We start from the raw sequence: 23175 nt of genomic DNA on the forward strand, positions 1-23175 counted from the left end.
TTCACCTACAATTATAGTTTTTAGAACTGTCCGGTGGCTGACCTGGTTTAAGGTTCGGGTTTCAGGTTTCAATTGGGTCACTGGATCGTCTAGATTAATTCTTTTTTAAAAAAATCAAAACGACGTCGTTTTAGTAAAAAAAACACAAAAGTCAACGGGTTGCAACCGAGTTTTTGACCTGGTCTTGTCGGGTCAACCTAGTCGCCGGGTTTTTCCATTCTCTATTTTTTTTTCAATTCGACCTTGTTTCAATCTCAGATCAGCTGAGTCTCAGGTCGATCCACCAGGCCGAGTTTCAAAACTATAATCCTGTGCAGTTAGGTCAAGTTTTACAAATATATTCATTTCTTTTATTATTATTATTATTATAAATTTGGAAGATAATTGTAACAAGGCATCGAGGCCAAAAGGGTAGAGACGTAGAGGCATTTATCCCACAAGGCACAAGATAATACAAAATTCCAACCTAAGCAATTAGTCTCGGAAAAGGAGCATCAGGTTTCAGCCCAATAAAAGGACTAACCAAACTTCATATTATATATTATAGTTATTAGTCTTGATTTAATAAGAAATGAGAAATCCAAAACTTGAACTGGTTTTAATTTTTAATTAAATCAAACAAAATATTAATTTAGCAAAACTTGTCCGACTAACCTGAGTTTTTAGTAATTCAAGTGCTTAATCAAACTCATCTAATTAACTCAATAACCAAGAAAAAAAACCATGATTAATTCTAGTTAATTTAACAAACTAATTTTTTAAGTTCATTCTCCAGTTAAGTATGAAAACTATATCTCTAATTAGCCTACCTCTAAATATCCATTTGCACGAGAATTATTAGATATTCTAAGAGTAGCACTCCTCGTTTTGTATAAAATTTAAATCCATTAATTATAGCAATTATATATTCTTGAATTTTATTTTCATATAAAAACAAGGAGTACAACTACTCTAATTAAAAACACTAAATAATTGCTTCATTTTTATATTATGTGCTTTGTTGAATACCTGCTCTCTCCTAAAGAAAGAAGAGAAGAATAATTATGCCTCTTCGAGGACTAATTAATTATATACATAAACATGCATGGCGCCACACTATATATATTGCTGATATTTCCATGTCTCCATGATCACAAGAGTTTCCAAGCTCTGCCACCATCCATATTGAACTTCTTAAGTCTTCCAAACACCATCACCACTATGAGAATAATCTTCCCCTCATCACTCCATTTCCCTGAGAATCCATAAAATTTGTTCACACAATTACTATTAGGTTGTGTTTGCCTGTCACAACTGTAGCCTGTTGTAAACCCTACACTTCCATATGCACTGCACCAGAAAAAAGAAAATCAAAAATCAATATCAAAGATGTTAATTAGCTAATTACCACATTTATTTCATCAATTATATTAAAAATTGAGGTCAAGATCCAAGGAGAAAAGGGCAAAAATATTTGTACCTGACTACTTCAACCACAATATTCAAAACATTGAAATTGAGAGGATCTTCCTTCAGTTTTTGCCTCTCTGTGATGCATACAAGGATGATGAAAATAGCTAAATATGATAGTTGAGAGAACAGTATATTCTCCAAAAGCTTTCCCCTTCTGTTTCTTTTCTTCTTATATATTTCTTCGTCATCTTTTATTGGGAGGAAAGAAGTATAAGGAGGAAGATACCTGAAAAATAAAATGGATAAAGCTAGCTATTTCAATGTATATATTCTATTTTCTTAGTATTTTAATAATCAAAATATGTTTTCTATTTTCTTCTGTTAAACAACACCTTATATGATTAATTTCAAAAAACTAATCGCATTTCAACTTCTAAATATTTTGTAATACGAGAGCAAACCTTAATTTGTTCTTAACCCAACCAGCTATACGATTATCTGACAAAGTAAAGAGCGTTGAGTTCTTGGAAAGGAAGAAACAAAGAGGCATTTAAGGACCAATCTCCCAGTTCCTGATTCCTTGTGCTGTCAGAACGAGTGCGGTGACTCGACCTGTACTGCTGCTGCAGATAATACTTTCCCAATCACAACAGTGGGCGTGGCCTTTTATCCAGGAGGGTAGGGATGTGCCATTGGGATAGTTAAGAGCATCTTTGAGGTGCAACAGAGCGATTCTCTCTTCCCCCAAGCAACCAAGAGGCAGCCATCCTTGCACGGAAGCCATCATCACTAAAACCATCAACATCTGAAGGAACAGCCCCATCTTAATCAAATATAAATGCTGATCAATTGTTACAACATAACAATCTCTTGCAAAGGGCAGCGAGGAGGTTCAGGCTTTTATAGAGGACTTGCCCAGCTAACGGACCCATCCCGTAGAAAAACACTGCATGATGGCAACAGTCTGACGGACCCGTCCCGTAGAAAAACAGAATTTTTAAAAAATATTTTACAACACAGTATCAAAAACATATTTAATAGTCACATTATATATAAATAATCTCTTTACACTTTTAATCTGGATATCTTTTATGAAGAAATGCATGATGGCAATGGTCTAACGGACCTAACTCATGGAAAAATGCATGATGGCAACATCCAACGGACCCATCTTGAAGAAAAATAGATGATGGCAATGGTCTCACGGACCCATCTAGTAGATAAAACGCTTGATAGCAATGGTCTCACGAATCATCCCACTGACCCATATCGTGGAAAAATTATAGATGACTATAGTCTCACATATCCATCTTAAACTGCAAATTCCTATTCCCATGTTACTTGTTGATTGTGTTACAAAAAATAGACTGATTAGTACTTTAGAAAGAAAAAGAAGACTTATTGTCATGACAAGAAGTATTTTAGAAAAATTATCATTTGTGGTTCATTTTATCAACGATACCGTTTGATTTTGCCATCGCCATCAAAATTAAGGCATGATTTTCCACATGTTATTTTCATAAAGAAAGTAGCAAGTCTTCTATATCCGTTGTCGTCACGCAAAGTGAGCTTCCTAACCTAGCATTGTTCCATCAGTACTTCATAGTAGCGATTAATTAAAAATTTAATTTTAATTTATTGAAAACAAACAAATATTTAACATTTCATTTTTAGGGAAAAATTCTAGTTCAAGAAATCGTTACCTAATATTATAGTTACTAGAAATCCTAATTGGTTAATAAAAATTTTATGGTATAAGACTAGTTACGCGAAAAAGAAGATACTATTACCTCTTAAATGTTCTATTTAAGACATGTTGCATTGCTGATTTTATCTAAAATTGCTAAGAATTTGTTCTTTTTTTCATATAATATTTCTGACTCTAGCGTTAGTGAACATTTATTTATGAATATTTTCAACTCTAGCATTGATAAATATTATATAACCCAAAAATTATGATATTCCTGACCTGCATTGGCACTAGTGAATAAGCTTGCAAAATTTCAATTTTTAATGAATAAGTAACAATTATTTTCTTTGCTTTTTTCCTTTTTTTTATTTGCTCTTGACAAAAAAAAAAAAAAAAGACATTGCATAATAGGCTTGCGTTTAGCAATAAAAGCCTGTAGATGCAGCATATATAAAAAAATAAATATGCAAAGAAAAAAAATAAAACAAAGCACGTGGAATTCATAAATAAATCAATGAAAATTCCTAGATTATTTTAGAATTTTCTAATATAAAAAATAGTCTTATTTAGTTACATATCAAAATAAAAAGGGAATAAAATACATAGACAGAGTACAAAGATGTATTTGACAAAACACTCTCTTAGAAAAAAAAAATAATTTGGACCAGATGGGCCCAAAGCCCAGACCTGGCACAACATTAAAATTTCTTCTTTTTTGGGCTGGATCTAACCCAGCCGTACGGGCTGGGCTAGACCCAGTAAACCTGGCCCGGTTACTGGTTCAGACCAGAACCGGATGGTTTTTGCCTGCAGGCACGCGTGATTTAATTCACGCGTGCATGCAAAGTAGAAGGGTAATTAAAAAAAAATGCGGGGGCGGGATAAAAGCGCAAGCTTACCTGCCGCTGGCGTTGTGGACGAGCGATGCTGCTGGTTTTTGGCTGGGATTCTGGAACTCCCCTTCTCTTCTTCGGCCTTCTCCCCTTCTTTGTTTTTTTTTTATCTGTTTCTGTCTTCTTCTTGTTTTTTTTTTAATTAATTCTCTCTGTTGTTCCGTGTTGTGATATCTGTTCTTTCTTCTCTCCTTCCTCTCTCTTTTAAATTTGCTGCTTTGTGCGATGTCACTCTTCTGGGGTATTTATAGGGGACTTTCTTCCTTCCCCAGCCCACATCTCTTCTATTGATAAGCACGGCGTGGGAGTTATAACACTGCTACTTGATTTCTAAGGAATCACAAAATAAACTATTTTTTAAAAAAGTGACTTTTTCTGAAGATGACTATATTATTTTTTAACACTCATTTAATCCTTTAATGGTTTTTATTTTTTAAAACACGTCTATGATACCTAATTATTTTATATATATAAAAAAATAACCTTAAAATATTCTACTAATGATAGTGTATTTTAAAAAATAAATTATATAAAATAATGTGTAAATATAATTAAAATATCTCTTTACTTTTCAAACTACAACCACGCATCATTTGCTGAGAAAATTGGAGGGGCTGAAAAGAAAGGGAAAAAGGAATTTTGGGTTTTGATGGTGTTGTTGTTTTGTGTCAGTTTTTGGTGTTTCAAGTATGTAAATGGTGTTGCTTGTAGCCTACTATCCTATTGCTTAAGGTTTATAGGTCTTTTCGATTATATTAGGACTGTTCAGCAAATGATGCCTGGTTCTATAGTGATTTGTCAAGTTGCTGTAGAAATTCAATCTTCAGTCAGTATGGAAGACAAACATTGAACCTGGATCATTCTTGATCTGACCTGTATGCTTTTGTATTTTTCAAAGAATGGCTTATCTTTATTAAAAACTTTTTAATATTTTTACTTGTTGGATTAATAAAAGTACAGAATCAGATCTGGAACAATAGGTTTATTGAAGATACATTAGATATGAATGGTTTATATAAAAACAAAAGTTAAGTCAGAAAAAAAAAAACTCGAGTCGAGTTAGTCTATCAAACCATATTTTAAGTTATTAATTTAGAATAATTTTATAAAATTCCTAATAAAATTGAAAAGAAAACACAAAAAACCCTCCTCCTTTAATTGTTTTTATTAATTAAAGCAAGATGACTCTATTTTTCTTTTGATCATAAGATGACTTGATCTTAGCAGTGCATTAAGTAAATATTAGGTAACAAAAGGTTGGCCTCTCATTTATTTCCATAGATCCATATTAAAATAATATGATACATATCAAGTGTTTTAGGAAACATAAGAGGAATCAATCAAGCAACTGCTTACAATATTATTTCATGAAATGGTGTCATAAGTTTAGCCATAATTCTTCCCTCGATTCAATCGCACATACGAAAGCATGTGTAAGGAAAATCCATAAGTGCATATACATGCATGAAAATGCCACCGGCCCCATGATTCTTTCCTCTCTGTTTTCCTTTGATCATGCATTGTCCGATAAGTTCAGCCATACTTAATTCTATCCTCGATTCAATCGCTTATATGTAAGCTTGTGTAAGGAAAATCCATACGTTTCATATATTCCAAAAATTCGTAAGGAAGTTACAGCAGTTTCTCCTAACAAGTGCTGTAAAGGGTTGAACAGTTCAATCTGCTCATTATAACAGGAATCTCCAAGTAGCTCAAAAAGAGAAGCAAATGGAGGCGATGATGAAGAGGTCTCTCTTGATAGCTTCTTTAGTGGTACTGGGGATGAGCACTCTGCTAGCTGGAGGCTCTATCTTGGATTGCTACCCAAATTGCTTGCTACCTTCCATGCGTCCTCTCCCACCAAAAATCTGCTCTCGATCGGCTGTGCTGCTAAATGTTTAAAAGATTGCAGCTTGAAGACTAATTCCGCACCACTAACTCATTATTTCTGCAACCCTTACGCTTCATGTGCTCATCTTAGCACCACGGATAACCCTCGCTCGTAAGAACACACTCTCTCTCTCCATGACAGTATTAATTTCTACTCTTGACTTTAAATTCAAAATCAAAGTTTAGTGAGACGTAAATCTTCTACATCTTCTTGTTTGAAAAGGAAAAAACATTATAATGTTAAATCCACAAAATAGGGTTTATGTGCATATATGCATGGAACATTGTTGTTTGTGCTTCGCAGGTTTAAAGGAATTGTGGAAAGCTGTGTGAATTCTTGCGCAGGAAAAATTAAATATTTTTTTAATTTGTTAATTATTTTTTTTTTAATTCAATAAAAAAATTAATACTAAATTAATTAAATATAAAAAATAATAGGTAAGATTACACGTATTAAATTAATTTAATCAAATTAATTTAATGCAAGATTTGAGTTACAACCAACTCAAAAAAAAATTAAAATCAAAACAAAGTAGTTTTGACTTTTTTTTCTTTTAAAAAAAGTCAATAAAATAATGGTTAATTTTAAATGAATAATATCTAAATTGATTAAATTAACCCAAATTTTAACCCGATTAACTAAGGTTTTTTCCTTAAACCAGATCAATTCACACCCGGGCCTATCCGCCAAGCAATCCAGATTTTAAAACAATGCTAAAAACTCTCCCAAATGTTATTCATGTCATTACCTCTAGAATATCTTTGGTTTGAGCAATGGCATGATGATTGGATTGAAGAGATAATTTGATATCAAAGCATAGAACAAGGCTCGAAAACCCAAAGATGCAACCCAAATTGAGGGAGTTCCACCAAGCAAGCCTATTCTTACAAGAAAAATAACTAAGATGGCCTAACCCACGCTAGACATGGATCTAACGACCTAAACCCCTCCTCTGCGTTGTCTCTCTGGTTGTTCGGTGCCTGAAAAACCCTTTACCCATCAAGAATCAAAGAAAACCAAGAACCCTCCACTCTCTCAAGCTTTGAAGCTAAAAGAGAATTATCAGCAAAAACATTAAAGATAAAGAGAGATGCAAGAATCTCAAGAAAGAGCAGAGTATACTCTTGTTGCAAGGAAACCCAGTTTTGGTCTCCCCACTGGTTGTCCAATCTGCTTGCCTCTTTTCCTCTACCTCAAATTTTCTAACTTTCCATTCCATTCCATTTGGTTTTCAACAACACTTTCCCTGATTCAGGTATTCTTTTTTGGGTTCTTATTTTCATTTATTGTTATTCATGTTTGTAAGTTGTTGTTCTGGGTTTTGGCTTGTTTTTTTTTTGTTGCTGCTAGTTTACCTTGTGTTTGTTTTCTTTGTTTCCATTTTCTTCTTTTATGTGTTGATAGGTCTGAATCACTAAGGAAACGTACCTCATTTCTTTAGCAGAGTTGTTTTCACAGAATGGATGTGAATTTGATCATGTTAAGATGGGCTGTGATCATTTTCAGTTTAACTGGGTTCTATGCTTTCGTTTAACTGAGTTCTTTTGGATATCTGAAAGTTGGTATTTTGTTGTTCAGTGGGAATTTTAGTGTGTTTTGGGACTCGGTGTATGGCGAGTATTCGGAATAAATGAGGCTAACATATTGTCTTAAAGAAGGCCATGGTCATAAATAATAGGGAAGGAGTTAGTAATTAGCATTCAAGATTGGATCTGCATGACCAGGACTGTTTTTGATGGATATTGGTTTTTTGATTGACAAGAAATGGCAGCTGGTTTTTAATGTGTGTGCATGCTTTGCTCATGTTGTCATATATGTTCGTTTTCTCAAATATATAATGCAAATATCAAAATTGTCTTCAAAACACTTATCTGACTTTCTGTTGTAGATCAAATTCCATATATTGAATCAGGCATTTATGTGGCCTACAATGTCGAGAATGGTGGGGTAATCAAAAGTTTAAAGGAAGATGGTATTGTTGATTTGGACACTGACTTCAGCTTGCTCCCAGAATGGATATCAATGAAAGCGATGGTTAGCACCTGGCTTGCAGATGCAATCATGGATGAACTCTGGGTGGGGTCTGATGGAACCTCTGCCCGAACTAGTGCACGTTATTAAGCAGCGACTTGGGATAACTAAAGAAAATACTGAACGAAGGGAAGCAGAGGTTACACTTCTATCGTTTATGATATTTTTCTGCAACTTGTTGATATCAAATCTGCGCACATACACTAGTGGAATGATTTTACCCGTTTATATATTGCTTCATTTTCTGTTAATTTTCCTTGACCATGGCCTTGCAATTTTTTTATTTTAATTTATGGATAGATCTACAAGAGAGCGAAAATTGCATATGGAGCTTTGTCAACCACATTAGGGGATCACACATTTCTTTTTGAAAGGTGTTTCTTTTTTATATCATGGTTAATATATATATTTTCCATTTTTTACCTGAAATCATCTAAGATATTTTGGTTTTTATGTTTTGAATTCAAATTTTAAGTTTGATGTCTTGACTATGCATTGATTAGACACCCAACTTCATTTTTCTGTTTGTGCAGGCCATCTAGTTTGGACGCATATTTCCTTGGGCATGTCCTTTTCACTCTTCAAGCATTTCCTGTGAGTCACTTTACCAATTGTCTTGATCTGTGACCTGTGAGAGCTGAATGCTGGCATTTGTATGGCGAGAACAATTATTTACAGCTGAAAATGTGGTAATACATGACCTGGGATGATGGTGCAAAAACAATTACATTATTACCATTCACTTTCTGTAGTTGAATGCCCTGATGACAAGCATCGCTATGGTTATTACATGTGGCCTTGCTGTAAATATCTAACAATCAAGTTCTTCTAATTTCTTTCAAGAACACTACATCAATCTATGCTGTTATAAAACACATTACCATCAATTTTATTTTTTCCATTTAAAAACTCTTTTGAAACCATTTTCTGTTAACATGGTTTCTACTTATTTGATTTTCACGTGATGTGCTATTGTTATTCTGTCTTGGCACAAAGCATTTGAGTTTGTTGCTTCACCTGTCAAATATTTTCAACTCTAATCCTTTTATGTGTTCCATGCCATTAGGAATCATCGATGCTGCGAAGTGCACTCTTGGAGCATGGTAATCTCATATGATATGCTGAAAAACTTAAGACAGATTTCTTGGAGGCTGGATCGTCTTCTTCTGTCCCGCAATTCCTTTCAGACGCTTAATCAACTTCATCAAGACGTCCTTCAAATTCAGGCAAGATATTTTCATCTTTTATTCTTGTGAATATTATATTGGTCATCTGATAGTGTCTTGAATTGTGGATTTACTAAACCAAACCAGCCTACAGATCATGTTTTAGTCATCATCAAACTAACAATTTGTTAATGTTTAAGATGCTTCAAGAAAAATAAAAGCCATTGGGAAATAAGAGGTCAAAAAGTACCATCCATGTCTCTTTTCTTTCAAATAGAATTTCTAACTATTTTCATGTGTTTTTATCACTAGGCTCAAAACCTAAGAAGCAACCCAAGAGGGAAAGGACAGAAGAGGAGAAAACTTTCAGAAGAAGGGCAAGATACTTTCTAGTGACACAAGTAGTTGCGGTTTTAGTCTTTCTATCTGTCATGAGCAGTAATGATTTTTCTGAGGTGGAGGTTGATGATGATGAAGATGAAGATGAAGATGAAGATAAAAGGCTTCAGTTATGACTGAAGAAGCATTCATTTTTTGACAAATTTGTATTTTCCTTGACAATTTTTTTCCTCATGACAATTCAGTCATGGACATCACTGTGAGAACGATAGTTTCCTTTTTACCTTTCATTCTTGTATTCCATGTAAAATTTTTGAAAAATAATCATCCAACAGTTGTAGGTTGTTAATTGTGAACATTTCCTTAAGCAAAGTGATAGGTGTTTCAAACTTCAGAGGAAATTGTGGCCACAGTAGTTGGATTCTAATCATGAAAATTCAGAAACTCTCCGTGCTGCAGGAAATAGCCCTTGTAGTTGTTGAATTTGAATCCACTGTAAAAAAATCACCCCGTGAGCACTCATTCATTCTCATTGATTCACTTCCAATTCCTTCTTCCTGTTTCTGCTAGAACTCTGGAGCACTTGGCAATGGCATTCTCCCATTATAACATATTCTGCATATCCCTCTGCAGAACCAATAGCAAATTCAGTAAGCGAGCTGTTTGCAACTGACATTCCTGCACAAAGTACCTTTATGGGAATTTCAGCCATTTTCTCTGTAGTCATTACATCTTCTACTTCATCAACCTCCACCATTTCCATACTTCTGCCTCATTCAACTGACAACCCTGCTCCAAATCTCTTTGAACGGATTGGGACCCTGTGTGTATCGCCTCGTAGCTGCTGTGCATAGATAAAACCCATTCCAGCAGCAAAAATAAATACATTGAAATTCTATGCTATAACCATAGTCTTGAAAACTAGTGACGCTCAGAATGCATCATTCAAAAAGTTATGCAGAAGATTTGAGATGTACCCTGACTTCTTGGTAGAGTTTCTTCTCCCGGGCATATAATCTGTCAAATATTGATTGGTGACTACATGAGAACATGCAAGAAATCAAATTGGTGTTGCAAGAAAAAACCTTTTTTTTAATCAAAACAATGATGGTAACTACCTATGCAATGCCTGTTGTGTCCGAAGACAGTACAGGACAAGACCTACCTCTTCTACCCCCCAACCACCTCTCTCTTTCCAACCTCAACTTCCAAACCCAAAAAAACATCATCAAAACCTAACTGAAAAGCTTTTATCTCTGATAAAACAATGCAAATCGAAAAACCTACTAAAACAAATCCACACACAAATGCCTATAAACTCAATACCAAAACCCAATTTCCTTCTTTCCAAAATCGTTGACCTCAAAGACTTGGCCTATGCATCCCTTGTTTTTAATCAACTCACCAAACCCAATATTTATGCCTTCAATTTCATGCTTCGTGGGTTAGCTACCACATGGAAAAAGTATGATTTTTGTGTTGAATTGTATTACAAGCTGAAGTCTTTAGGCCTAAAAGCAAATAATTTCACATGCCCTTTTTTGTTTATAGCGTGAGGGAATGTTTGGGGTTTGGTTCATGGAAAGATCGGTCATTGTCTGGTGTTTAAGGCTGGTTTGGATGGTGACGAGCATGTGAATCATTCTTTGACTACAATGGACGCAAGGTGTGGTGAAATGGGGTTTGCACGGAAGGTGTTTGATGAAATGGGTGACAGAGACTTGGTGTCGTGGAATTCGATGATTTCGGGGTATTCTAAGATGGGTTTTGCTAAAGAGGCAATTTGGTTGTTTATGGAAATGAGGGAGGAGGGGTTTGAGCCAGATGAGATGACGCTGGTGAATGTTCTTGGGGCGTGTGGGGATTTGGGTTTGGGGAGATGGGTGGAGGGGCTTGTTTTGGAGAAGAAGATGGAGGTAAATTCGTATGTGGGGTCTGCCTTGATTGACATGTATGGTAAGTGTGGGGATTTGATATCTGCGAGGAGGGTCTTTGATTCAATGCCAAACAAGGATGTTGTCACTTGGAATGCCATTATCACATGGTAATTAGATCGGTTTTATACTTTGTAATTGTCACATATAGTGGAATTGTGTTTATTTCTGTTCCTTTAAACTAACTTGAAATTTGAATTCTTCCTAATTAATCAGCTATGAAATAAAAACCACACAAATATATGAAATTTGTAAATGCGTTTCAAGTTAATATGTTTTTTTTTTTGTTCAACTATCACTTCATATGTGTGCACAGAATGGAGCTTCCAATGAAGCAATTGATAAAGTCAGTCAGGTCCTAATCCAAATTGAATGAGAGAGGCAGGTCCTAATCCAGATAAAGTCACAATGATTGAAGTATTGTCTGCATGTTCCACAATAAGGGCCCTTGATTTGGGGAAATGGGTTGAGACACATGCATAAGAAAGAGGTTTACAGCACGATGTCTACGTTGCGAGTGAATTGATTGATATGTATGCAAAATGTGGGAGCTTGGATGATGCACTCAGGGTTTTTGAGAGGATGCCTAAAAAAATGAGGTCTCATGGAATGCCATGATTTCTGCTCTTGCTATCCATGGGCAGGCCCTGGAAGCATTATCATTATTCAGAGGCATGTCAAAGGATAATGACACTGTTCAACCTAATGACATCACTTTCATAGGAGTACTTTCTACATGTGTGCATGCCGGATTGGTTGATGAGGGCCGCCAATTGTTTGAATCAATGAAATTGTTATTTGGATTGGTCCCAAAAGTCAAGCATTATTCTTGCATGGTTGATCTTTGTGCGCGTGCAGGACTTCTGAACGAAGCTTGGGACTTAATCAATAAGATGCCTGGAAAACGAGATGAAATTGTGTTGGGGTCATTGCTCGGTGCCTGTCAGAGGCGTAGAAATGCAGATGTTGGTGAAAGGGTCATTCAATTGTTTCCAGAGATGCAATTATCTCATCTAAGATATATGCAAATATGAGAAGGCGGGATGATTCTGCAAAGATGAGGCAGTGTGGTGTCTCTAAAACCCCTGGCTGTAGCTGGATTGACGTTGGAGCTCGTGCTCATGAATTTCATGCTGGTGGCAGCTTACATCATCATTCGGAGAACATATACCAATTGCTGAATGAGGAGATGAAGAGATAAGGTTACATTCCAAATATCGGTTGCATATAGAGGTGGAAAAGTTGAAAACTTGGAGGCCTCTTTTAGCCATTGAGCAGTGCATTCGGAGGGATTGTATCTTCTGGTTGATGACTACAGCCAAAATGTTGAATGGTAAGTTGTGTTCTTAAGAGCTTGAGCAAGGATCTCTATCTTGCTGATAGAAATGTATAGTTTACCCTCGCATGAGTATGTTTCTATAGAATGAAAATGGTTGTTGGATTGTTACATGCATTTGCTGTAAAATAATGCAAGTTCATTGCGGAAAGAATGCTAAAACTATTTTTTTTCAGAACATAAGGAGGGAATGCAGGGGGAATTTTGGTGGATTGAAATAAAATGCACTTGACACCTTTTAAGTTGTTAAGGGATGCCATAAATCATTTACATGAAAATATTTTTCATGAAACAAATAAGGCCAGTTTAGTTTTTTAATGCTCCCTTTGCTTTCTTAACTTTCTCCTTGTTGTGGCAATTGCAGCTGGAAATATGATAAAGCTAAAGGACATGCAAGTGGAAGTGGAAGAGAAGAAATGCATTTTGATTTGTCAGTGTTTTAAGCAAGTGGAAGTGGAGGTAATTAAAGATTCTAACAAGAGACTTAACTTTATTTTCATGTATTCTTTCACCGGATATTTGTCCATGTCTAATTGGATCTATTATTCTTGTACTTCTCATTTTCTAGTTTTTTTTAGAGGAAGTTTAATTTTTTTTCTTTTTACCTCCAGGTGAAAGCTAATGATATCAAATACAAGGTTTTCTAGTTTTCTGTACATCACTTTTGGAACATCCAATACCTAGTCTAAGCGTAATCAAATGACTTTAATCAAGCATTGCAGCATATGCTGGACGTTTGAGATTAGAGTATTCAGAAGTGGAGATGAATTGTTATGTGGAATCTCGAGACTGCTTTGATTCATTAATTTTCTCAGTACCGGTGGTCATCCATTTCAAGTGGCCGGGGAGTGCCATATGGGCAAGGGTCGGCCCTGAAGGGATTCGTTCTCGACATTACCCTTTGATATTAGCTATGAAACTCAATCTAAGGCAGCTCAATACTCTCAGTTACTGAAGTTGTAGATCAAGCAAATTATCTAAGTGCTCACAAGCTTATATACAATCAGTGAAATAAATTTGAATTGATATTTGTGTTGTAATGTATTCCCTTTAATATTAAATATTTTTGGATATTTGTGTTCTAAATTTGAATTGATCATCTGTAAATATCAAGTAATAATATAATATACAAGGGAAGTAAAAACTCATGGAATTGAAAAGCCCCTGCTGTGTAAAAACCCACAAAACCGAATGAAATTGTATAAATTAATACAACATCGCTTGAGCATGCATTTAAACTTTTTTAAATCTTAAAACTAGAAAACACAACGATGCACCAACTCTTGGTACCATCAAGGCTATGAAAACCCAAACTTGGATAAAATGGGAAAATTGTCCACTAGAAAATAATAGCAATTGTTAATACTCACCTCAATAAAGTAAAACCATCCTCGTCGCCAATATGGATTTATATACAGAACTGCACCTATCACTAGCAGCACCATGATGTATGCAACCCAAAAGGTCACATAGAAAACCTTCATATCCATGAAGCCACCATTATCTTCATTGTTCGTTGAAGTTGGTGATGGTGGCATAGCCACACCACATATTTTGGATAGCGGTTCTCCACAAAGAAAAGGGTTGTCCTTGTAGCAACTCTCATCAAACGTGGCAAATTGTGCAACTCTCGCAGGAGTCTTCCCAGACAGATTATTGTGAGCCACAATAAAAACTTCTAGAGAAAATAGTTCAGTAAGTCGAGGTGGGATTTCTCCATCCAGTTTGTTGTAGGAAAGATCCAAGCTCTCTATTTCCTTTAAGTTCCAAAATGTTGGTGGAATTGGTCCCGTCAAATTGTTATGCGAAAGGTTCAATACCTTGATCATACTGAGGTTTCCAATTTCAGGAGGAATCTCTCCTGTGAAATTGTTGCATGAGAAATCAATTCCTGTGAAGTACCAGATAATGCTGCCCCTATAAGAAAGGGATACATTCTTCGTTGTAAACTCAAAAGATTGTTGTGATGAGGACAGAGAATCACGAGAATTGTATAGTTGTGGGAAAGAATGAGTAGATATCATCCAATAGAGGATGTTACCAGAAAGGTGATTGTGAGAAAGATCAATCAAGGTTAATCGATCCAACCTGGATAATTGAATTGGGATTTCACCTTCAAGATTGTTATAACTCAAGAGTAAAAATCTCAAGTTAGATAGCCTATCAATCCATTCTGGAATTGTACCAGTTAAATTATTATGGGAAAGATCTAATGCGAATATCTCAGCGAGGTCATAAAATGTCATTGTGATCGGCCCTTGCAACTTATTTCTAGACAAATAAACATATCTCAAATTTGAAGAAGTGCTGAATCTAGGTGGGAAACGACCGGAGAAATTGTTCCCTGATAAGTCCAAGAATTCAAGAGAAGACATATTCCCTATCCATCCAGGGATCTGCCCTTGCAAAATGTTGTTGGACAGGTCTAACCATTGTAGCGAGCTAATGTTACCCAACGAGAAAGGAATGCTTCCATTGAAACCATTGTCAGACATAAATAAAACTTCTAACCCTGGCAAATGAGCTCCGATTTCTGAACGGATTTGGCCTCGGAAGTGATTCATGGATATACTTAGGAATGACAAATTCACATGAGAATTCTTTGGCAACAAGAATGGACCCGAAAGAGAACAATTTTCTAAATGAAGTTCTTGTAGGTATGTGTTGTTCTCAATCAACCAACTTGGAAACTCTCCCTTTATTTGGATGTTTGTAAGATCCAAATATCGGAGGCTGAACTGATGGTAAAGAAACCTGGGAAATGCTCCAGCACCTTGTCCACGACTGCTTAAATAGAGGTACTCTAACTGGAACTTTGAGCTCATATTACGATCATCTTCTTCTGCGAATATTTCATTACCTGAACCATCAAAATACTTGAGTTTTGAAAGGTTGTGGAATGGGCTCAATGACATAGGGATCTTCAAGTGATTGGAAGAGAGAGATAATCGTTGAAGGGAAGTCAAATTTGCCAGACACAGAGGCAAGAAACCACTGAGATCATTGTCGCTCATATATAGCTCTTGGAGATGATTTAAGTCGCATAGGCCTGGTCATATTATAATTTAGAGAAAATTAAAACTCAGAGTGTTTAATGGAAAATATATAACCTATAGAAAGAGAGTAAGAGTCATCAACCATACCTTGGGTTGTAGGTATTCGACCATTTAGTCTGCAGCTCTGCAATCCTAAAGTTTTGAGAGAGGTCATTGCTCTGATGGATTGTAAGATGTTGTTATCGAGAGTATTGTCACTCAAATCTAAGTATTCTAGGTTCTTGAGATTAAGGAAGCCTGCCACAATCAATTAAACAAGAAATTATAATCACGTAGAAGGAATTAATTAAAAGGAAATGAAAGAGCAAGGGTGATCAACCTTACCTTGGGTTGAAGATATTTGGCCATTTAGACCGCAACCCTTCAATTTTAATGTTTTAAGAGAGGTCATCGTTTCGATGGCTTGGAAGATGCTATTATTGAGAGTATTGTAACTCAAATCCAAGTATTTCAAGTTCTTGAGATAAAGGAAGCCTGCCACGATCAATTAAACAAGAAATTATATTAGCATAGAAGGAATTAAAATTATAAATAATTCATTACTTATTAATCATGGCTAAAAAAACTAAAATAATAATTTAAGTGTAGAAATTGTAGTGTCCATTTAAGAGAAGGATTTTTTATACATCTGACCCAAAAATAAAAACACACAATTGTTAATTTATTCTCCTCCTAAAAATAGTTCTCTATGTATGAAGTTACCTTTTCATTAAAGAAATTATTGCCTTTTATGTTGTCATTTTATTTACATTACACTGAAATAGTGATGAGAGAGAGAGGGGGGGCAAAATTAAATTGAAATATTTTTTATATTAAATTGATGGTGGAATTTTAAAATAATAAAGATTTCAATTGAGTTAATTTCTAAATTGGAGATTTAATTGTCTCTCCAAGACTTGTTTAGTAGGTTGCTAAAACATAAAATAGGAAATCTATACAGACATCTAATTGTAGTTAAGCTGGTATAGAGAGAAATAAAATGATCAATGATAAGTAACAGTGAAGTTGAAATTTGTTAATTTACCTCCATAAGGTACAGTGCCATTAAGTTCTTGCAATGATAGATTTTTTAGAGAAGGCAGTGCTCCAAGACTTTGAAGAGAGTGTTCATCTAGAGAACAACCATCCAAATACAACTCTTTCAAGGAGCTCAAATTTTGCAACGCTGTTTGTTCAAAAGTAGCAAATTGAATTTTTCAATTAAACCCAAATATATAAACAGCACTATATATGTGATATAACTTACCGTCACCTAATATTCTTCCTCTAAAATCGTTGGATCCCAGATAAAGTGTTGTGAGGTTTTGGAATGCTCCTAATAATTGCAGTAACTGGAAGCTACTTCCATAGGTTGTGATATTATATAGGGATAGAGTCCTCAAGTTGCTTGGACCTGCAAGTTAGTTAAGGAAGAAACAAGAATAATTAATATTATCTTCATGATGCTACCAGCCAGGTAGGTAATGAATGTGTTACTAATTACCTCTTGAGGCTACCAACTTGCTAATATTGTTGCCGTCTAGACTCAAGGTCTCCAAGCTGCTCAAAGATTCTTGATATTTATATAAAAAAATAAATGAATACAATACTCATTAATTGTGTTTTTTGAAATTAAATTTAATAGATAATTGTGTTAATTAAATTTAATATTTATAAAAATAGTAGTATATAAAAAAACTAACCTTTCAAATCTATTAACCCCTCAAGTCTATTATAATCTAAATACAGTGATTTAAGAGACGGAAGCCTCTCCACAAATGATAGAATACTGTTATTGAAGCTATTATATTCCAAGTCAAGGATCTCCAAATTGCTCAATTTCTGTAACTCATAACCACCTATATAAACAAATAAAAAATAAATAAATAAAGACTTCATGTAAAGAATAAAAAAAAGATATTATTGGAATAACTTAATTATTATTGATGAAGAGGCATGTAATTGGTACGATGAATTCATGTAAAGAGGTTGAAAGAAAGATTATAATTTACTACTTGTCCATTGCTTCCATCATCACTGGCTTAGTGTTCGTTATGAATATGCATTTACAGGTAAAGCTGCATTTCACCCTCAAAATGATTATATTAATAATGTAAGGAATTAAACAAATTACTCCTTTTTACTAATTAAATATGCTTTCTATTTTCTTCCAAAATGATAGTAATTAAACAACACCTTATTTGATTAATTCTAAAAAAATACAAAAGTAATATAAATATTTTGTAATACTTAAGAGAGCAAACCTTTGTTCTCAACCCAACCAGCTATACGATTACCGTACAAGGAGAGAGCGTTGAGTTGTTGGAAAGGAAGGAACAAGGAGGCATTTAAGTACCAATCTCCCAGTTCCTCGTTCCTTACGCCCAAAAGATCGAGTAAGGTGACTCGACCTGTACTGCTGTTGCAGACAATACGTTCCCAATCACAACAGTTGGCGTGGGCTATTCTCCAGGAGGGAAGGGAGGTGCCGTTGGGATAGTTAAGAGAATCTTTGAGGTGCAACAGAGCGATTCTCTCTTCCTCCAAGCAACCAAGAGGCAGCCATCCTTGCAGCGAAACCGTTATCACTAACACCGTCAACACCTGAAGGAACAGCCCCATCTTAATATATATATATCAACTATTACAATATTAATTGTTGCGAATGGCAGCGAGGAGGTTAAGGCTTTTATAGAGGACTTCACGGACCCATGCCGTGCAAAAAACACTGCATGATGGCAACGGACAATAAATATTTATAATTCAATGTTGATGACTTTCTTAAGCAAAATACATTAAATAAAAAATCTCAGTAATTTTAAAACATATCTTAATGAAAAACACACTTAGCAGCTAGCCACATAAGTTAGAAGCTTCATTTTTTTGGTTTTTTTTAAAAAAAAATTCCACTTGTTTTTTTCTTAATTTTTCAATTGGCCGAAAGCCTATTAATATTTTTTTTCCAACTCAAATTCCATCATGCATTTTTTCCTAAAAGATATGCATTTTTTAAAAAATTAATTTTTGTCTTTAAAATTATTTTTTATGTTTTTTTATCGTTATTAATGTTAAAAATATCTTTTTAAAAAATATTTTATAAAGCAACTTCTTTTATTTTATTTTAGTACATAATTCATAATATCTGAATTCATTCATTTAACATTTATCTTTAATATATACAATCTCTTTGTTTCTTTTTATAATACTCTTAATCTGAATATTTTTTAGGAAGAAATGCATGATGGCATAGGACGGCAGTGTCCTCTTCATCACATTTGTTTTCGTTTTGATATTACTCTGATTATTTTTTACATTTTAAAAGTATTTTTTTAAAAAATAAATTTTATTTTACTTTTTAATTTTAAATTAATGTTTTTTTAGTGTTTTCAGATTATTTTAATATATAGATGTTAAAAATAATTTTAAAAAAATAAAAAAAATATTATTTAAATGCATTTCCAAACAAAAAATATTTTGAAAAGAAAACCAACTACTACCACGCTCCTAAATATTAAAAAAACCTTGTCAAGACTTTACTGTTCATCCTTTTGTATATTATTGTAGATGAACTGTTGAAATTTTATTTTTTTAATTTGTTGCTCAATTTGTTTTTGACGATTTACTTCTCGTTAAACTCCAGCTAATCCATAGAGAAGACTTGACTTGGGGTGCCTAGCATTAACCTTGACTTGGGGTCAACGTTTTAAGATGGAATATAAGTTTGGATTAATTACTTTTATGCAGTTCAATACATTTTTTTTACTCTATGGTCATGATGAACATGACTTTCTTAAGCTAAGCAGATAACTCATGTCACATTCACATGATATGTTTAAATATTTGTAATATGTATAAATTTTGAATTTAATATTAATAGTTATAAAGTTTGATAAATTCACAAATTAATACAATAGGTTTTAATATTTATTTTTAATATATATAAAATAAAAAATAGTTAATATTGTTAAGTCATACATGCTGTATATTAAATATCTTAATTTTAATTGTTTTTTAATTAAATATTGATCTAATTACTAAATACTACTTGTATAGGCATTTTGATTTGTGATGTAAAAATTTCTTTTTTTTATTTACGTTCTATTGGTTTGTTAAAAAGTATTTTTCTTTTGTAAAGTGATTTTCTTACAAAGTGATTTTTTGAAAAGTGAATTATTTTTTGATGTTTGGTAATGTTATGGAAAATAAATTGAAAAATATTTTTTTAGTGTTTGGTTATGTCATAAAAAATGAAAAATAAATTGAAAAATAATTTATTAATATTTGTTTTAAAATTTATTAAAATAAATTAAATCATATTAAGTATTAATGGTCTCACGGACCCATCTCGTGGAAAAAACAATTGATAGCATTAATGGTCTCACGGTGAACCAACCCCCTGACCCATGTCATGGAAAAAATGCAGATGGCATTAATGGTCTCCCAGAACCATTTTACACTGCAAAATAGCTGGCTAGCGTTAACCTTTCATTCAATGTTTTTCCACAAAAGACTTTGACTTTGGGGTCAACTTTTCAGTTCATTACTTTTATGGAATTCAATTTTATTTTACTAAAATCCAGTTCAGCTTGACTGCAGGTTCGTCCATGATGTAGCCCGATCAACTAGTATTGATCCCCCCCCCCCCAAAAAAAAAAAAAAACAAAAAAAAAAAATATATATATATATATATATATATAGTGATATAACAATTAACTCTTTTTAGATGAGTCTGGATTGAATTTGTTTTATTTTTAATTTTTGAACTATAAAATATAGATAAATTTAAAATAAATATTTTTTTACAATATTTTTAGAGTGAAATAGAGTAAAATTTATATTTTTAAAATGAAAAAAATACATAACATGTTCCCACTATTTTTGTATTATATATAAAATATGGTAATTAAATGTTGCCTATTAACATAAATAAGGTGGCTGTAAATTAGCGGCACAAGTCGTTCTTACAATATGCTACTTCTCTTCAACCACCAAGAATATTCATTAGCGTAATGATTATAATTCAAAGTAGATTGTTTCCTTGCCAGAATTATATAAAATTAAAAACGGATAACCTCGACCTCTTTTATAAACACGTTCTTGCTTATCATCCTTTATTAATTTTAGAATAATATAGCCAACATATTATTAGTTTTTTATTTTTATGATCACTTAGTACCTTCAAATCAGTTTTCAAGTTTTGAGATTACGATCCCGTTTGTTTGTTGAAAAGTAGTTTTTTTTTTAAAATAAATTCCGGGAAAATGAATTATTTTTCGATGTTTGGTAGTGTAATGGAAAATAAGTTGGAAAATACTTTTTAGTGTTTGGTTATATCACGGAAAATGAACTGGAAAATAGCTTATTAATGTTTTATTTTTTCAAGTTTATTAAAATAATGAGAAGCAAATCTTATAAATTAAAAAGTTAAATGAGAATGAAATTAAAAAAAAATATAATTTCATAAATTATCTTAAATAAAATAAATAATAATCACAATAACTTGTAAGCTCAAAGGTCATAAAAAATGTAAATTCAAATGAACTTGATGACATTGAATGAACATAATAATGAAAAAATGTAAGAAAATATCTAGATATTTATATACAATGTATGATTTTATAATAATTTCATGTGATAATAACATGAAGGATTTTTTTAATCAAATAAAAAAAATTGATTATCTATAAAAAAAATTTACTTGCAATTAAAAATATTTTTTTGTTAATTAATTTTTTTTAATAGTAAATAAATACAAAAAAAAATTAAAAAAATTTTCTAAAAAACTACTCTCACTGAACAAATGAGCAATTACTTGCTCTCGTAAGTTTTAGAATCGACAAACTAGAGTCTGTCCATAAGTTTTAGAATTAATTAGTGGGTTGGAGAGTGGGGGAAAAACGCGTTTGTTCTATTTTCTTCAATTTATCTATAACTTGACTTGGGGTCAACGTATTAAGAGAAGGAATATAAGTTTCAGTTAATTACTTCATTTTATGCAATTCTTTTTTTTTTTTTTGGTGGAAAATTTGTTGCAATGTCCTCTCCATCAATATCCATTTTGTTTTTCCATTAAAATACTTATTCCGTGTACCCTTGAATAATTAGGAAGATTAAGTTTTTCCATTAAAATACTTATTCCGTGTACCCTTGAATAATTAGGAAGATTAAAATACAGTTGAAAGGATTATATATATATATATATATATATTCAATGATCACTCAATGATCATTTAATATCTTTATATAATTAGTTTTCAAGTTTTGAGATATAAGTTCATAGCTCTTTTCTCTTTAAAGACAACAAATATACTACAAGATTAAAAACTATTTTATATTTCATTAAAATAAATAAATAAATTACTTACATACTTTTTATAGAAGCTATACACACCAGCTGTTTCAATTAGTAATTCACCACACTTTATTGATAAATATTATGTGCAATATATACAACAGCATGGAATTCAGTTTTGAAAACAAATAAATAATAATGCTAAAACTATGCTATTATAATATACAGCTGCAGATTTCAAGTTCTAAATATAGCGTTAATGGTAGAGTCTTTGCCATTATTTTCGGCTATTCCTTCTATGTGTTTGTGTTGATTTGAGCAGATTCTTTACAAGTTTCTTTGATATTTTTCACGTAAAATCTTTAATAATTAGTTAGAATCTTTTTCCCATAAATCATAAAATAAAAAGTCCAAATTGAAATTAGAAAATTTAAAAATTAATACTTCTAAAAATATTAATATTATAAAGAAACTAATCAAAGCAATTCATTAAATATGAATAATTTTCCACACGTAATTTTTATAAAGAAAGCAGCAGGTCTTCTGTACCCATCATCGTCATGAAAAGTCATGAGGTGCTTAGCATTAATCTTTTATTTATGTTTTTTCTTTAAAAAAAAAAACCTTGACTTGGGGTCAATGTTTCAATTAAGATGGAATATAATTTTCGGTTGATTACTTTTATGCAATTTAATTTTATTTTTTTTTGTACTCCATGGTTTTGATGAACATACCTTTCTTAAGCTAGTTGTACTATATATAATTTTTTTAAAAATTTTAGAAATATAATTCATATCTGAATTGATAAATTCACAAATTAATATATATATATATATATATATATATAATAGGTATTTATTTTGAATATATATAAAATGAAAGATAATTAATATTGTTAAGCCATTCATGTTTATACAAATAATTTCTATTAAACCAGATGATATGTTTAAATATTTGCAATATGTATTTTTGAATTTAATATTAATAATTATAGCTTCCTAACAAAAGTATATTTAGTTAATAAAAACTATTTTTTTCCGATTTATGTTCCCTCATCTCTCTCTCTCTATTATTTCTTTTTCTTCTTCTTTTGGACTACTTTGTCTCTCTTTGTCTCTCATCTAAAAAAAAATTCTCTTTTATTTTCTCAATCAAACCCCTAAATTCCCAATTAAA

At 32.7% G+C, this 23175-nt stretch overlaps 2 protein-coding genes and 1 pseudogene across 4 annotated transcripts; 1 reads left to right on the forward strand and 2 right to left on the reverse strand.

Moving 5' to 3' along the window:
- Positions 1-955: 955 nt before the first annotated feature.
- LOC112324902 (probable cation transporter HKT1;4) lies at positions 956-2298 on the reverse strand. Its single transcript, XM_024589536.2, has 3 exons — positions 1854-2298; positions 1460-1678; positions 956-1329 (listed from the first exon to the last, which is right to left on the reverse strand). The coding sequence occupies exons 1-3, from the start codon at positions 1940-1942 to the stop codon at positions 1131-1133; spliced, it is 507 nt and encodes a 168-aa protein (XP_024445304.1). The 5' UTR covers positions 1943-2298; the 3' UTR covers positions 956-1130.
- Positions 2299-6537: 4239 nt separating this feature from the next.
- LOC18107861 (mitochondrial outer membrane import complex protein METAXIN-like) lies at positions 6538-11607 on the forward strand (annotated as a pseudogene).
- On the reverse strand, positions 9675-18377 carry LOC18107864 (receptor-like protein 13). Of its 3 annotated transcripts, XR_008058130.1 has the most exons (11): positions 17972-18377; positions 17411-17566; positions 17212-17280; positions 16975-17121; positions 16753-16893; positions 16053-16202; positions 15816-15965; positions 14043-15721; positions 10380-10419; positions 10094-10246; positions 9675-10029 (listed from the first exon to the last, which is right to left on the reverse strand). XR_008058130.1 is itself a non-coding variant. In XM_052449207.1 (10 exons), exons 1-10 carry the CDS (start codon positions 18327-18329, stop codon positions 10179-10181), a joined length of 2955 nt encoding a protein of 984 aa, XP_052305167.1. In that variant the 5' UTR covers positions 18330-18377; the 3' UTR covers positions 9675-10178. The 3 variants fall into 3 exon arrangements, 2 of the variants coding, with proteins under 2 accessions (XP_052305167.1, XP_024446536.2); XM_052449207.1 differs by having other exon boundaries at positions 9675-10243; XM_024590768.2 differs by having other exon boundaries at positions 9675-10246.
- Between the last annotated feature and the right edge of the window lie 4798 nt (positions 18378-23175).

Source organism: Populus trichocarpa, chromosome 18, assembly GCF_000002775.5.
Source record: "Populus trichocarpa isolate Nisqually-1 chromosome 18, P.trichocarpa_v4.1, whole genome shotgun sequence".
Lineage (NCBI taxonomy): Eukaryota > Viridiplantae > Streptophyta > Magnoliopsida > Malpighiales > Salicaceae > Populus > Populus trichocarpa.